This window comes from Natator depressus, chromosome 2, assembly GCF_965152275.1.
Source record: "Natator depressus isolate rNatDep1 chromosome 2, rNatDep2.hap1, whole genome shotgun sequence".
NCBI classification, from domain to species: Eukaryota; Metazoa; Chordata; order Testudines; family Cheloniidae; genus Natator; species Natator depressus.
In genome coordinates, this window is record NC_134235.1 from 118,640,256 (window position 1) to 118,657,269 (window position 17,014).

General features: G+C 42.5%; 1 protein-coding gene across 1 annotated transcript in view; it reads left to right on the forward strand.

Moving 5' to 3' along the window:
• The window catches only part of LOC141982673 (serpin B6-like), a 22,053-nt gene extending 9,256 nt beyond the window's left edge, over nucleotides 1–12,797 (forward strand). The window contains 6 exon segments of the mRNA XM_074944958.1: nucleotides 962–998; nucleotides 1,001–1,098; nucleotides 2,651–2,768; nucleotides 3,006–3,148; nucleotides 9,749–9,916; nucleotides 10,789–12,797. Coding sequence (XP_074801059.1) covers nucleotides 962–998; nucleotides 1,001–1,098; nucleotides 2,651–2,768; nucleotides 3,006–3,148; nucleotides 9,749–9,916; nucleotides 10,789–11,193 — 969 coding nt within the window. The 3' untranslated portion in view covers nucleotides 11,194–12,797.
• Nucleotides 12,798–17,014: the final 4,217 nt, after the last annotated feature.

Consider the following 17,014-nt stretch of genomic DNA (forward strand, 5'->3'; position numbering starts at 1 on the left):
AAGAACTAATGTACTGGAACACTAGGTCATCTGTAGCATTTCTTCATTTCACTAACGTTTAAGCTCAAATAAGAGCCAGATCTGTTCTTAAATGTATTCCAAAGAGAACCTGTGCTAACTATTGTACTATCAGGTGCTTCATTTTAGTAAAGAAGAAGAAGGAAAAGCATGGGGAATTGAACAATGCAAACATGAAATGATGCAACAAATAAAGCATTATGGAAGGCAAAATGGAGGCCCTGTTACAAAGGGACAAAGGCAGCAGCATCCTATGGTAGTGGCTGAATTGAAGGCATAGTTCCAAAACATTGCTGGAAGCTTTGGGAAAAGGACTGTTGAAACATAAATCTTACCTTGTCTGAATTTTTTTCTTTAACCTCTTAGTGTTGCAAGTAACAGTTAAGATTAAGGAAAAATGAGGGACATTTCCCCCCAGTTTGTATGTTTGTGCATTTGACAGCACTTTGTGTTTCACTCTTTCTTCCATACAGACATTTTCCCTGTTTGTCAGGCTCTTTTGCACAATGAAACAAATTTAAAAAATGCAACTATAAAGCTACAAAAATCGACATGGGGATATAGAGACAGATATGAGACCTGAAGCTACTTTAAATTCATGTTTTGAAACTGAGTAGATTTCAAGTTGATTGTTTTCCTTTAACTCTCCAGAACTGTTCATTTATGTGCCCTAAAGCTAGGACTGAGTGAGGGGGTCTCTTCAAAACAGCTATGTTTATTTCCATGGTAGAATGTTTTTTCAGCAGTTTCTCTCTTCGAACCTGCACAATGAGCTCCCAATGTATTATGTAATGGGAAATCCTTTCCCTTTTAGGGCTGCCTTGGGTGTTCAGGCTGCAGCTTTCATCTCTAAGCTTCTGAAAGTCATTGTACTAACCTGTCCCAAAGCCCATGTTTCAGCACATGTGGGTCATGCTGAGTGTATTTCTGTCTCTTAGAATAGGTGCTTTCTCTGGACAAAGCTGAAGACATTCATGATGGATACAGTCCCTTATTTCTGAAATTAACAAACCAGGCACTAATTATTTGCTTAGGATTGCCAACCGGCTCTATGGGGAAAAGACATTTAAATTTCTTGCAGTAAGTCAGACGTTCAATTTGCTTTTGTGTTATAACACATTTGCTACGCTTCCACTTCTGAGTGCAAATCAAGGGATTGGCTTTAATCTACAGGCACTATGTAGTTCAGGACCTGGCTAACCAAAGCCAGTCTCCTTGTAAAATCCAAACATTTGTGTGCTCAGCTGATTGTTGACAGTCCCTAGCTCTGAACTCTTGAGAACTGGAATGGAGTGTTGTCAATGGAAGGTCCAACAAACCCGAACTCTTCAGCATTCCATTAATCACTCAGGCATTTTTGGCCAGGATCTAAGATTTTAAGAATTTCCTTCCAATGGTGGACAGGGAGGGCAATAGGAATTATTGTGTGACTTTTTGGGGTGTCTTCTCTCCCCTTAAATTGGACAGTGCATTCAAAGGACACAGCAATGGGCACATAATTATTTTTTTAAACCAGACAGCAGAGTGATTAGAAAATCTTCAAAGACTTAGCTGAGAGTAACGGGTACTGGGGTATACATTTCCCTTTTAAAATGTATGCAAAAAGTGTACTCCTGATTTTAACTTTACTCTTTCTGACCCGCTTCGTTCATCTCAGAAAATTAAGAGGTAACTGAAAGTCTCTCTTGAGTCCTAGACTAAAAAACAAGCTTACATTTTCAGGAAGCCAATCAACCTTACCCTCCTGAATCTACAGTAATTTTATTACTAAAAGAGATTGCCAGTATAAATTGGCTCAGGGCTTGTCTACACAGACAATTAGCAGCACTGCAACTTTCTCGCTCAGGGGTGTGAAAAAAACACCCCCCTGAGTGCAGCAAGTTGCAGTGCTGTAAAGCGCCCATGTAAACAGTGCTCCAGCACTGGGAGCTATGCCCCTCGGGGAGGTGGTTTTTTTTAGAGTGCTGGGAAACCTGTTTCCCAGCGCTACGCTGCGACCGCACAAGGCATGTTAAAGCCTTGTGTAGATTAGCCCTATGATCCAGAGCTCCTCTTCTCAATAAAGTTAAAACCACTGTGATTAAATATTTAAACTTGGCATCTTTGGCATTTTGTCCATAAAATAGAAGACTCCAAAATACAAATTGGAGAAAGAGAGCATGATTTTGACCTAACCATGTAATTACTGACCTATTGACATTTTCACAGTAGACCTTTCTTAAGGCTGAAGAGCAGGTCATTATGGTCCACACATACTGTACAAAAAAGATATAGAAGTAACCCCCCTGAGGTTTCACTTCTGAACTAGATCAGGTTTGAGATACCCTGGGAGGGTTACAAAAACCTTTTCTAGAGACCAATTTACAAAGCCTTGTACTCTCAAACCGAAGCAAATTGATTGCACACTTCACCATGCAGTCTTGTTGTTGATCTGTCAGTAAGCCAGCTGCTCTGACTCAGAAGGTAATAATAGAAAATAAAACGCTCATCTTGAAAAGAAGTGACAAGTTGGTTTTAAGACTGACTCTTTCTGAAGGGGTGGAGGAAGAAGAGGTAGATTCTATGTTTGAGTCTTCTGCAACTGCACACCAGAAAAATGTATTGTTAATGCATCCTCTTTAGTTTGTCCTAGACATTTATAGACTCCTGCCGGAAATGCTACCCTGCAGAGCTAGAACAACTTGACTTCTCTAGAGCTGCAGAAGATTCCAGAAAACATATAATTTCCTGGGTAGAAGAAAAAACTGAAGGTAAATAACTTGCAGAGTTCCACAGTGTCTCTCTAACAGCTAAAGCCTGCTTAAAAAGCATATGGCCAATAGGAGAGATACAATAAGGGAAGGAGAAGAAAAACAGAACTGAATCCTTCAGATTAAGATGAAGTTCTTGTATTGTGCAGCTGGTAGAAGATACTGTAGTTAATAACACAGCTAGGTAGATAGGTGTGTATCAGCTAAAAACTATTCTTCCTTTAATGTGTCCTAAAGGTAAAATCCAGAATCTGTTGGCTCAGGGTATTGTTGATTCAATGACCAGACTGGTCTTGGTGAATGCCATCTACTTCAAAGGCAATTGGGAAACCCAATTCAACAAGGATTGCACAGTGGAAATGCAATTTAAAATTAACAAGGTATGAAGTAGGGAAATGTCACTAATTTTGCAGTACACTTCACCCAGAGAAAACAAGAAATGCTTTTAATTAGGATTGCCCTAAATACACTTTACCACAACCCTCTGTTCTATCCCATCCCATCCCCTCAACACAACTCCTTTGGTTAGTTTATTGTAAATATCTTTGAAACTACATTTTCAAATAAATACATTAGCTTAGATGTATCCCTTGTTTACTCCATTCTCTCTCTGTTTTCTGCTATACCTCTCAGTGTATCTTTTCAGCGTTGGAGGGCAGTAACCTTGACCATAATTACAGAACTTAAAATAGTCTGAATTTTAACATAGAAGGGAAGAATGTGGATAAATGAGTGTCAGACAGTTTGGGATTCCATACATTGTTCGGTGGTTAGAAAACCTGTAAGTCATTTAACCTCCCTGTCCTTGAATCTGTTGCTGTTTTGTGTGCAGAACTACCACAGAATTAAGTTTACTTACAGAAACTGGTCCCTTCTGCTTCAGTTTTTACCCAGTGATAAAACTGGAACACAAATAATGCTCAAGTACCTCACGTCTTGTAAGGTTTGATTTGTAAAATGTGTGGCAATTGCTTTGAGGAGGATTAGCCATGTAAATCTGGAGCAACTCTACTGCAGTCAGTGGAGCTAAAACAGCTATACTTAGGCCTTGTCTACACTACGAAATGAGGTCAATTTTATAGAAGTCAATTTTTAGAAACTGATTTTATACACTCAATTGCGTATGTCCACACTAAGCGCATTAAGTTGGCAGAGTGCATCCTCACTACCATGGCTAGCATCAATTTACAGAGTGGTGCACTTTGGATAGCTATCCCATAGTTCCCGCAGTCTCCGCTGCCCATTGGAATTCTGGGTTAAACTCCTAATGCCTGATGGGACAAAAACATTGTCGTGGGTGGTTTTGGGTACATGTGGTCAGGCCTCCCTCCCTCCATGAAAGGAACAGCAGAAAATCGTTTTGCGCCTTTTTTCCTGGGTTACTTGTGCAGTCGCCATATCACGGCAAGCATGGAGTTCGCTCAGTTCACCGTCACCATACGTCTCCTGGGTGCTGCTGGCAGACACGGTACTGCATTGCTACACAGCAGCAGCTCCTTGCATTCGTGGCAGACGGTGCAGTAGGACTGATAGCTACTTACACCACCATGTGCAAATCTCCTCATCTTAAAGTGCATCCACTCTACCCCAAGGCATAACACAGTAATGCTCATTTTGGCGATAGGCCAGCCCTACTTCTTGGAGAAGCTCATGCATCCTCTTGATGCTGTCTTCAAATAGCACAAACAGGGACTGGTAACATGAGTCTGAAGAGCTCAGGCCATCTGCGTACCAAGAAACTGAATGAAATGTGAGCCACCCTGTGTGTGTACCCATCCCATCCTGGATGGTGAAAGACATTCAGGAGTTGCCTGGAAGTCCTATTATCTCTCAATGCCATCTTTTAGAGAGAAAATTTTATTGCCCAGCCCAACCCATGCTATAGTCAGGCCAGCACTCCAGAAGCCATGATTTGGACAAACTGGAGAAATGGTCTGAAGTAAATAGGATGAAATTCAATAAGGACAAATTCAAAGTACTCCACTGAGAAAGGAACAATCAGTTGCACACATACTAAATGGGAAATGACGGCCTAGGAAGGAGTACTGTGGAAAGGGATCTGGGGGTCGTAGTGGAACACAAGCTAAATATGAGTCAACAGTGTAACGCTGTTGCAAAAAAAGCAAACATCATGCTGGGATGTATTAGCAGGAGGGTTGTAAGCAAGACACGAGAAGTAATTCTTCTGCTCTACTCTTCTCTGGTTAGGCCTCAACTGGAGTATTGTGTCCAGTTCTGGGCACCACATTTCAGAAGGGATGTGGACAAATTGGAGACAGTTCAGAAAAGAGCAACAAAAAATGATTAAAGGTCTAGAAAACATGACCTATGAGGGAAGATTGAAAAATTGGGTTTGTTTCGTCTGCAAAAGAGAAGATTGAGGGGGGACATAACAGTTTTCAAGTATGTAAAAGGTTGTTAGGAGGAGGAGGGGAAAAAATTGTTTTTCTTAACCTCTGAGGAGAGGAGAAAAAGCAGTGGGTTTAAATTGCAGCAAGGGAGGTTTAGGTTGGACATTAGGAAAAACTTCTTAACTGTCCAGGTGGTTAAGCACTGGAATAAATTGCCTAGAGAGGTTATGGAATCTCCATCATTGGAGACTTTTAAGAGCAGGTTAGACAAACGCCTGTCAGGAATGGCCTAGATTATTAGTCCTGCCATGAGTGCAGGGGACTGGTCTAGAACTTCTCGAGGTCCCTTCCAGTTCTATGATTCTGTGATTGTTCGGAAAAAAATCCAGATGCTACCACGATAAAATACGGCCTTTTAAATTTACACTGTGAGAGAAATTCATATCCCCACTTCAGAGGAGGTATTTTTAAAACTGGTTTGTTTTAAGAAAACAGATAGGTATTAGAACCAGTCATATCATATAAATTCCGTTACTTCAATGGGATTACTCACATGCTTAAAACTAAGCCCTGAAGTAAGTATTTGCAGGATCAGGCCTTAACCAGAAGGTTAGTTTAAAAGCACTGTAAATTAATCCCCCTGATGACTGAACTGTACAAATACCAACCCTTCTACTATCATGAGTAGAATTTACAAAAACTTATTCTAGTAGCTATATGTTTTAGGAAAATAAACCAGTTTGCAAATACTTCCTATGCATTGTAGACATATATTCCTCTGACACGAAATTTAAAGGAAAGTGTTTTAGCTTGGTAGCATGTTATTTTTTCCCCCAAACAAACATGGACTAATGTTATTTTATTGCCAGATATTCTGAATATTCTTGAATTATCATATTTCACTGTTAGTTAACATGAAAAATTACTCAGGTGGTGCTAATTCCAATACTGACACTGATAGTAAACATCAGCATGAGCCTACGAACAACTATACATTTCCACTCACAGAAACGAATATTGGTGTTTAGGTACCCAAGCATTAAAAATTAATCCGACTTACATGAAAAGAAAATCAAAGCTATATGTACTTCTGCATTATGTGCAATTCTGCACAATATTTAAAACGATGCTGTGTTAAATTCCGAGTGAAAAATTCTGCCAACTACAAAAAAGTACCGTATATTAACAATCAGCATTTCAGAACTACATAAGCAGAAATAAACCCACTGAAATTTTATGCTTAAGTAACAAACGTAAAGCAATGGGCCTGATTCTGTTCTTATTTACACAAGCTTTACACCAATATTACTTAAATTGATTTCAACAGTTACTCTAGAATCGGACCCATAATGTTGAAATTCCTCAATGTACTGTGAATTCTTTCTACTGCAGAAAATATTTCAGTTAAACAACATTTTGGGGGTACATTTATATTCTCATCATTAGAAGCAAACACTGGCCCTGTGTCAAAATATTCAAATCTAGCAATGCATTAGTAAATCAGAGCCAAAACAGAGATGCTGCTGCAGATGGAATGAAATCTGCTACCAGAGGATATAACTGGTTGTTTGAAGTATTCTTCTTGTTTAGTCACATATTGACTCGTCCCAGCTTACAACATTTGGGAGGCAATGTGGCTCAATGGACAGAGGGCAGGCCAAAGAAAACCGGGATTCTACACATACAGGAAGTTGTTTAACCTTTCCTAGCATCTCAGTTTCCCCATTCCAGTTCTGTGATTCTATGAGTGGTAACCACAGACTTTACTAATTACTGCTAAGGGGCTAACTGCCTTCCCGTCTGTGAATAATGTAATGAAAATGCAAGTGGCTACACCTGCTTACCATCTGTATAGTTGACCTCCCCAAATCTGGGCTTCAGATCTTGATAGGTAACAGCCAGTACAAATAGTGTTGATGGATGACGTGCTCTTGTCCATGGATAAGAGACATACATTTACACTATTAGATCTCTCTGAAGAATTTGATAGAATGCTATTGTCCTGCCTTAGACCTACTGGGGAGTTGGTGCCAATCTTTCCTACCAGGCCATCCCCAGAAAGAGCCCTAACTTGTGAAGTTGCTTAGTTCTCCCTTTTCTTCTTTGGGGGTAGAGGGGAATCAGTACTATGCTGACTCCCCATTGAATACAGGGTCATATTAAGGTTTTGACCCTAATCTTCAAAGCTGTCTCTGAAACTGGGCTGAGCTACCAGAGGACTGCATTTTCTTCCTGACATGGAATATAACCTTTAAAGGAATTCATTAGGAACTACAGAACTGTCAGTCACAAAAACTCGAGTGAAAGACAGCAGGTGACCCACAACTGTGGAATTCACTTTATAAGGCACAGGAATGACCACAAATCTCAGTGCTTCCAGACCAAACTGTTAAGCTCACTCTTTTATTCCCAGCCTGCTTATGCTGACTAGTCATTTGGTGAACTAAAGAACTGTCAGAAATGGAGTTCAGATTACCATGCAGAAATCCAGATGCTACCTGAGCTTTTAGGCTCCGCTCTGGTATCAACCGTGAACACTCCAACAGCCTTTCCAGTATACTAATAGCCATTCTCTTTAATCTACTTACAGGATCATGGTTTGTTTCGGCTGCCTGCTCCTTTCCTAAGACCTGGCAAGATCCTTAAGAAAATCTGGCTTTGTGCCCCTGTCCACTCAACCCCTCCTTTTCTGTTAACAGGCAATAGTAGTGGTGGCCATATTTGCCATGTAGATTGAAGGTTTGGAAAAGTTGGATTAATGGCCTTAAAGTTCAGGCTAATTCCTATTTTCTTATCTTGTTACTCATCTTGAATGACAAGAAAATAATGAAAAAGCGTCATTAGCTTGTGCTCCATAAGAAGAATAGTAGGAGATAGTGGATTCACCAAGGGTAAGTCATGCCTGACCAACCTAATTGCCTTCTATGATGAGATAACTGGTTCTGTGGATATGGGGAAAGCAATGGATTTGATATATCTTCACGTTAGCAAAGCCTTTGATACAGTCTCCCACAGTATTCTTACCAGCAAATTAAAAAAGTATGGATTGGATGAATGGACTATAAGATGGACCGAAAGCTGGCTAGATTTCCGGGCTCAACAGGTAGTGAGCAACGATTCGATGTCTAGTTGGCAGCCGGTGTCAAGCGGAGTACCCCAGGAGACTATCCTGGGGCCGGTTTTGTTCAACATCTTTATTAATGATCTGGATGGTGGGATGGATTGCACCCTCAGCAAGTTAGCAGATGACACTAAGCTGTGGGGAGAGGTAGGTGCACTTGCAGGGTAGGGATAGGGTCCAGAGTGACCTAGACAAATTGGAGGATTGGGCCAAAAGAAATCTGATGAGGTTCAACAAGGACAAGTGCAGAGTCCCGCACTTAGGGCGGAAGAATCCCATGCACCGCTACAGGCTGGGGACCGACTGGCTAAGCAGCAGTGCAGAAAAGGACCTGGGGATTACAGTGGATGGGAAGCTGGATATAAGTCAGTAGTGTGCCCTTGTTGCCAAGAAGGCTAACGGCATATTGGGCTGCATTAGTAGGAGCATTGCTAGCAGATCGAGGGAAGTGATTGATTATTCCCCTCTATTCGGCACTGGTTAGGCCACATCTGGAATGTTGCATCCAGTTTTGGGCCCCCCACTACAGAAAGGATGTGGAGGGAGTCCAGCAGAGGGCATCGAAAATGATTAGGGGGCTGGGGCACGTGACTTACAAGGAGAGGCTGAGGGAACTGGGGTTATTTAGTCTGCAGAAGAGACGAGTGAGCAGGAATTTGATAGCAGCCTTCAACTACCTGAAGGGGGGGTTCTAAAGAGGATTGAGCTGAGCTGTTCTCCGCAGTAGCCGATGACAGAACAAGGAGCGATCTCAAGTTGCAGTGAGGGAGGTCTACGTTGGATATTAGGAAACACTATTTCACTAAGAGGGTGGTGAAGCGCTGGAATGGGTTACCTAGGGAGGTGGTGGAATATCCATCCTTAGAGGTTGTTAAGGCCCGGCTTGACAAAGCCCTGGCTGGGATGATTTAGTTGGGGTTGGTCCTGCTTTGAGCAGGAGGTTGGACAAGATGACCCCTGAGGTCTCTGCCAACCCTAATCTTCTATGATTTCAAAATGGTCATTTCAAACCATTAGAGACTTTAAAATTTTAAGGATTTAATTGTTTTTATAACATCACAAAAACATTTGACATTTCTTTTGAGCCTAAAAGAACAAAATATTTAAGCTGAAAATTTGCCATTTGAAGCAAAGATTAAAATATGTCAGGAAATTAAAAGGCTTGAATCCAGGGGTGATACTCTTTAGGCACATAGGTCCAGTGTTTTAACAACATTGTTGATAGGCAGCTACACACTAAGCAACTAAAACACCTGTAGTGTTTTCCTCAAAATAAATCTCAAGGGACTGGGCATTACAAATGGGAAAAGCCTGATGGAATTCTGGTTCATTCCCTCCCACCCTAACAGGCAATGGTAGGACCCTTCCCTACAATGTTTTCTAGAGCTCTGTCCAGACTAGGTTCAGATGTCATAAGTGATTTGAATCCCAGTTCTTCTAGGTTAGTACCAACATGCTGGCTCTGTAGCACTTGTTGACCTTGATTATTTAAAAAAAAAAAAAAAAAGTATGAGACCAAACCAGTGCAGATGATGTTCAAAGAAGCTAAATTTAACATAAGTTACATAGCAGACTTTCAGACCAAAATCCTTGACCTCCCTTATGTTGATAACAAGACTAGTATGATCATCCTGCTTCCTGATGAAATCCAAGATAATTCCACTGGCCTGGAACAGGTAAGGCATTTGTACTGAATACAAAGTTCAAATCCTGCTAGAGAAGAGCATTGGACTAAATCTCATTTATCTATCTGTGAATTCAAGTCCCAAACTCTGAACTCACCAGTATTAGCACAGGGTGGGAGAGCTGCGGAGGTGTTGCATCTGTCCCCCAAGAGATGGGAATACCATGTGTCACTGTCAAGTAAGTCCAGCTCTCTCTCATGTCCAGAGAAAGGTTAAGTTCTGAAAGGAGAGACTTTTTGACCAGGCATTGGGATGAAGCCAGAATATAGTGAGTGACAGATGGAAGCTCTCCAGGATCTCTTTCAATTCTCTCGAAAATCACTTCCTGTTTGATGGATTCCCCCCCCCCCCCCATTCCTTTCTAACTGTTGTGGGTTGGACTCTCCCTCACTGTACCTGACCCTCTACCTAACATTTCTTCATATGGGAGTCCTCAAGTGCTTCTCCATTCAAGAGCTACTGATTTCCTTTCTGTGCTATATTGTTACTGGGCGGGCAAGGGACAGCGAAATAGTAATGCCTCTCCCACCGTAGCCACATCTGCAAAGTACACTTCATTACTAGTGACAACATGTAATTGCATTAACTTGTCACCATGAAAGATGGTCTTGGGATGGTACTTGCATGTAGCACAGTGGGGCTGTGATCTTAAGGGGGAGGCTTTTGACTGTATTGAAAAAAGAATAAGAATGTTTCTGACTGTCATTTATTTTTGGCTTCTGACTACAGCAGTAGCATTCACTCCAGACCAGGAAAGGATGCTAATCCCTGCTGTGTAAACACACACAGTGGTCATTGTTTCATTAGTATAAATTCCTGGCTTTTCTTCCTCTATAATTTTGTGACTTTTTTTTTTCTTGTAGCTGGAAAGAGAACTTGCCTATGAGAAACTTATAGAGTGGATAAATCCAGAAATGATGAACTATACTGAAGTGGAGGTGTTTTTACCCAGATTTAAGCTGGAGCAAGCTTATGATCTGAAGCCTGTTCTGAAGAGCATGGGAATGGCTGATGCATTTGACAGAAAGAAGGTGGATTTATCTGGAATGTCAGCCAGCAATGACCTAGTTCTGTCTGAGGTTGTTCACAAGTCCTTTGTGGAGGTAAACGAAGAAGGCACTGAGGCAGCAGCTGCTACTGCAGCAGTGAGCAATTTCCGATGTGCACTGATTGTACCACGGTTCACTGCTGACCATCCTTTCCTCTTCTTTATCCGGCACAACAAAACTGGCAACATTCTGTTCTATGGCAGATTTTATTCCCCCTAAAAGGAAAAAATGCAGCCATTAAGACAGTGAAGTTATTTCCATTGTACTATCTTGGGATTTTTTATTTTTTTTTGCACTCTAAGCAAGAAGCTTTGTACAGATGCTATACGTTACATGGTGCAACCCTAAACACCCTTCTCTCTTGTGCCTGAAACCGCTTTTTGTAGTCCTCTATTCAAATTTAAGCAACAGGTTTAAATAATAGGATCATTTAAGAATGTCTGTTCCAAGTGGTAAGACTTAAAATGGCATTTGCCATAGTTCACTGGAAAACACCCTTTGTATTCTGTATACCTTATGTGATGCAGCATGGCCAGAAGGCAGCAGGAGAGTGATATAGGAGAGATATGTAAGTCCCAGGATGAGGAGAAGCCTTATTTCCTGTAGAGGAAAGAAAAGTTTCTATAGATTAATTAAAAGCACCTGAAGCCAATTAGAGCACCTGTAGCTAGTCACCTGATAAAAACCCCCTGCTTCAATCAGCCAGGGAAAGGAGTTGGAGCAGAGTGCAGTTTGGAGAAGTGCTGTGGCTGGCTAGAAGACCAAGACCCTAGGTAAAGAGACATCTGGCTTGTGCAGAGAGAGGGGGCAGGAAGCCTCACAAGCTGAAGAGCAGGAGAGGGAAGTAGCCCAGGGGAAGGAAGCACTAGTTCAAGTGGTTTACCATTATTCCTAGGGCCCCTGGGCTGGGACCCGGAGTCAAGGGCAGGCCCGGGTCCCTCCCTCTCCACTACCCTTCTCTGGGTTACTAGTGGGACAGTAAATACCCTAGTTCAGGGGCAGAAAACTGTGCCCTGAACACCCCCTGCCCCCAGAAGAGGAAGCGCGGAACCCATCATAATCGTACCGGCAATTTGCCACACTTAATAAATGCAGGGTTTGTTAACTTGAGTCTATCTTTAGCCATAACACCTTTCTTAATGCATCCCTCCATCTCTGTACATATTCCCCTAGAAATTTGGTTCTCATACTTCAGGTTACTTAGTAGCAAGTGGTAAGATCTTGTGGGGAGAGGAAAAAGAAAGAGGACTGACTTCTGACTGACCTCCAAATGCTTTTTGCAAATTTCCTTTCTTCCTGTCTCATTTTCCAGACTGGCTCATTCCATGTCTAGCTGTGTCTGTATTTAAAAAAAAAAAAAAAAAGCTGATGTAGGCCATCTAACAGATTTTTATGAACGATGCTAACACTAACACTGTTAGGGAAAAATTGAGCAAGTACTTATTCAAGACTAGGAGTGAAGTCAACTCCACTGAAGTCAACGGTAAAACTTGTTATTGACTTCAGTGGGGTCAGAATTTCACTCTGCATATGTCTTATCACTAGTTAACCTGGGTTACACTAATATTTTTAACACTTGTGATATAGGACAGACATTTCTATCTATAGCGAAGATTATAATAAAGAACTTCCAGGACACATACAGTAACTTAAATGCGAGAGCTCTCATATTTGTATCTAATGTAACAAACCACGAAGGCAATATGTAACTCAGCAGTTTGTATAGCTTTTTTGCTTAGACTAATAATGCTAAACCGTACAGCCATAGTGGTCTTATCCAGTGATTTTGGTCTTGCTGTTTCTGCTCCTTGAACCAGCAATAAAGGAACTGATGTGAAGTCAGTTTTTGTTTTGGTTTTAATTGTGTAGTTCTTCAGCTGGAGTGTGATTGAAACAAACATTGTGCAAATTTTGCTGTCAATAACTAGCAGGGATAGGCTCTGCAATTCTAAGGGCATATCTACACTACGAAATTAGGTCGCTTTTATAGAAGTCTATTTTTAGCAACCAATTTTATACAGTCGATTGTGCATGTCCCCACTAAGCGCATTAGGTCGGCCAACTGCATCCTCAATACCGTGGCTAGCATCGACTCATGGAGTGGTGCATTGTGGGTAGCTGTCTCACAGTCCCCGCTGCCCATTGGAATTCTGAGTTAAGTTCCCAATGCCTAATGGGGCAAAAACATTGTCACGGGTGGTTTTGGGTACATTTCATCAGTCTCCCCTCCCTCCCTCCCTCCTTGAAAGCAATGGTAAACAATCATTTCATGCCTTTTTTCTTGGGTTATCCGTGCAGACGCCATAGCACATCAAGCATGGAGCCCGCTCAGCTGCACCCTGCTTTTGTGAGCATTGCAAACACCTCGCACATTATCCTGCAGTATGTGCAGAGCCTAGCTGGGAGCTGCCAGCACGAGGAAATTGTGAGGAGGACATGGATACAGACGTTCCTGAAAGCACGAGATGTTGCAATTGGGATATCATGGTGACACTGAGGCATGTTGATACAGTGGAACGCCGATCCTGGGTCCAGCAAACAAGCACAGACTGGTGGGACTGCATAGTGTTGCAAGTATGGGATGATTCCCAGTGGCTGCAAAACTTCTGCATGCGCAAGGCCACTTTCCTGGAACTTTGTGAGTTGCTTTTCCCCGCCAAGAAGCACAGGAATACCAACATGAGACCTTCCCTGACAGTTGAGAAGCAAGTGGCAATAGCCCTGTGCAAGCTTGCAACACCTAACTGCTACCAGTCAGTCAGGAATCAATTCAGAGTGAGCAAATCTACCATGGGGTCTGCTGTGATCCAAGTAGCCAGGGCAATCAATATCCTTCTGGGCATAGTGGATGGCTTTGCTGCAATGGTGTTCCCTAACTGTGGTGGGGCGATAGAAGGAACGCATATCCCTATCTTGGCACCGGACCACGTTGCCAAAGAGTACATAAACCGCAAGGGGTACTTATCAATGGCATTGCAAGCACTGATGGATCACAAGGGCCGTTTCACCAACATCAGTGTGGGATTGTCAGGAAAGGTGCACGACACTCGCATCTTTTGGAACTCTGGGCTGTTTGGAAAGCTGCAAGAAGGGACTTTCTTTCCAGACCAGAAAATTACCGTTGGGGATGTTGAAATGCCAATAGTTATCCTTTGGGACCCAGCCTACCCCTTGCTCCCATGGCTTATGAAGCTGAACACAGGCAGCCTGAACAGCAGTAAGGAGAAGTTCAACTATAGGCTGAGCAAGTGTAGAATGGTGGTAGAATGTGCCTTTGGACATTTAAAAGCTCGCTGGCGCTGTTTGCTGACCAGGTTAGACCTCAGCAAAAGCAATATTCCCATTGCAGCAATAACATGTTGCATGAATGCGACCAAAACCCAGGACCATTCGCTGCCATGCTTTGTGCTGTAATGATTCCAGACCACTTGCTACTGGCTTGGCATGATAAAGTGTCCCATCATGGAGGACGAAATAAGGCAGTCCTCCCCAGAAACCTTCTGCAAAGGCTTTCAGAGTGCCTCCAGGAGAGCTTCATGGAGATGTCCCTGGAGGATTCCCACTCCATCCCCAGACATGTAAACAGACTTTTCCATTAGCTGTACTGGCCATGAATGCATCCCAATTGTTCAGGGCAAATCAAACATTAAACACAATTGCTTTTAACCCCTGTAGTGTCATTACAAATGTGCACTTACTAGAGATGCCTTCTCCACCTTCAGGGTTTGGGAACAATAGGCCCTGGGAGGTATTGGCTCCAGGGTGAGGAAAAGGTCCTGGCTGCAGGGGAGAACGGATTCTCCGCTTGCCTGCTGCACATTCTTCTCCTCCTCCTCCTCATCCACAAAATCTTCATCCTTGTTGAGTGAAGCTGCCATCTTGCAGGTGTCCATGGAGAGCGTTGGCGTACTGGTAGGTCCCCCTCTAGAATGGCATGCAGCTGATCATAGAAGTGGCATGTCTGGGGTTCTGACCTGGAGTGACCATTTGCCTTCTTTGTCTTTTAGTAGGCTTTCCTGAGCATCTTAATTTTCATGCGGCACTGCTGTGCATCCCTGGTGTAGCCTCTCTCCCCCAGGCCCTGTGCAATTTTGGCATATATATTTGCATTTCTTCTGCAGGAGCGGCGTTCTGCCTGCACAGATTCTTCTCCCCATACAACAATTAGATCCAGTGTCTCCTATTCGCTCCATGCTGGAGCTCTTTTGCAATTCTGGGACTGCATGCTGTCTAGAGTGGTCACAATGGAGCACTCTGGGATAACTCCCGGAGGCCAGTACCATCAAATTGCACAGCTCTGTGTCTACACTACCCCAAATTCGACCCAGGAAGGTCGATTTTAGCGCTACTCCCCTCGCCGGGGAGGAGCACAGAAGTTGATTTTAAGAGTCCTTTAAGTCGGTGGAACAGGGTTGGTTGTGTAGACGCATTCATTATAAAATCAACCTAACGTGGCTAAGTTCGACCTAACCTTGTAGTGTAAACCAGGCCTTTGACTACACTAGCAGGGCTCCCACCTCCAATGAAGTCCAGTATTTATTGCCTTCTTTATAATACTTGGCTGACAAAAATGTATGTAAATAGAGGCAATAGGGTGGTTAACTTGGAACATTGAATTTAGTGCTGTTCTGAGTTGTACAGCTCACTCAGTTTGTCTCCAATTAGGTTTGCCAACACCACCTCATAACCTAGCAGAGCGAAGTCTGAGTAGGTAACGGCACAGCTGTCTCTTCTATGGATGGAATTAGTGGCCGTGAAAACCTCGTTGTTGAAAATAACCTTTCACTATATTATAAATTGCAATAAGATACCAGTCCTGGATTGTATGCAAGGTTTTCATTCCCTCTGCCAACTACAAATCCTGACCCTTCACAATCTTTGCCCCTACAGGCACTGGAAGAGAGTCCAGCATTATCCACAAAACTGTAAGGAAGTAGAAACACTGACTTGACTTTAAAGGAGGTGAAAAGGAACAATCCCTGGGGGCAGAGCGAGAGCATTCTAAGCTGCCCTGACAGCGGGCATGCACCACAGCAGTTCCTTAACTGTGAAGAAATTGAGGGAAACCCTCCTACCAGCTGAGCCAGTTCACTATTAGGGTGGCATAAGCAGGAACGCCGCAACCGACGTCAGAGGAGTTGCTCATGCTTCCCTCAGTAATGATTTTTGGCCTATAAGTCTTTGACATTCAAGAAATGTTTAAGAAGTTGCTTCATGTAACTAACTTCAGCAGCAACAGCACTCTTTGTTTTGCTTCCATAGTTTTAGGATTTTAAAATCCTAGAGTCACATGCTTCAGTGTTAAGTTCTTAGGAATTGAAAATAAGAGCAAGGGCTGTTTGCAGTGCTGTCCTGACCAAATCCCAGCTTAGGTTAAGGCATTCTGCAACCTAACTGCCCCCTACATTAACCCGTTCTTCAGTCTTTGTTGTAAACTAGTGCTCATATGCAATACTGAAAATCTGTTCCAGCTCAGAGGTGACTGCATTTCTGTTGTAGGTGAAGGGATGCCATAGACTTGCCAATTGTGCCTTCATTGTACCTTTAAGATAACTAACTTCACCTCAGCTTTTCTCTGTGTTCCCCTTAGTAAGTAAGGGAAACTTTAGGAAGTACCAAGGTATCTTTTATAAAAGACACAACTGAGAAGTTTAACGGGGACCACTGCCTAGCAATCACTTAATCCATCGCTGCTGTATACTCATCTATGGGTAGAATGCTGCAGCTATTAACAGCACATCATTCACCACACACAGCTCAAGATAGGAGCAAAAGAATAAGCTACATAACAGGCTCAATATTTACAAAATTCTGTGACACCTCTTGGATGAAAGGGAAACTTGGCAATGAGATTTCTCCCCCACCCCCAACAGAAAATCAATCTCATATCATATAGCATAAAGTCTACAAAGGTGTTGAATTCAACAAATTTGTTGGTCAGAATGTGAAACTATAATGGTAGGTTACAGGTATTTGGTAAATTGTTACCAAGAATGTTAGGCTGAAGCTTACATGGAGTTTTGGCATTTTTTAGACTTTT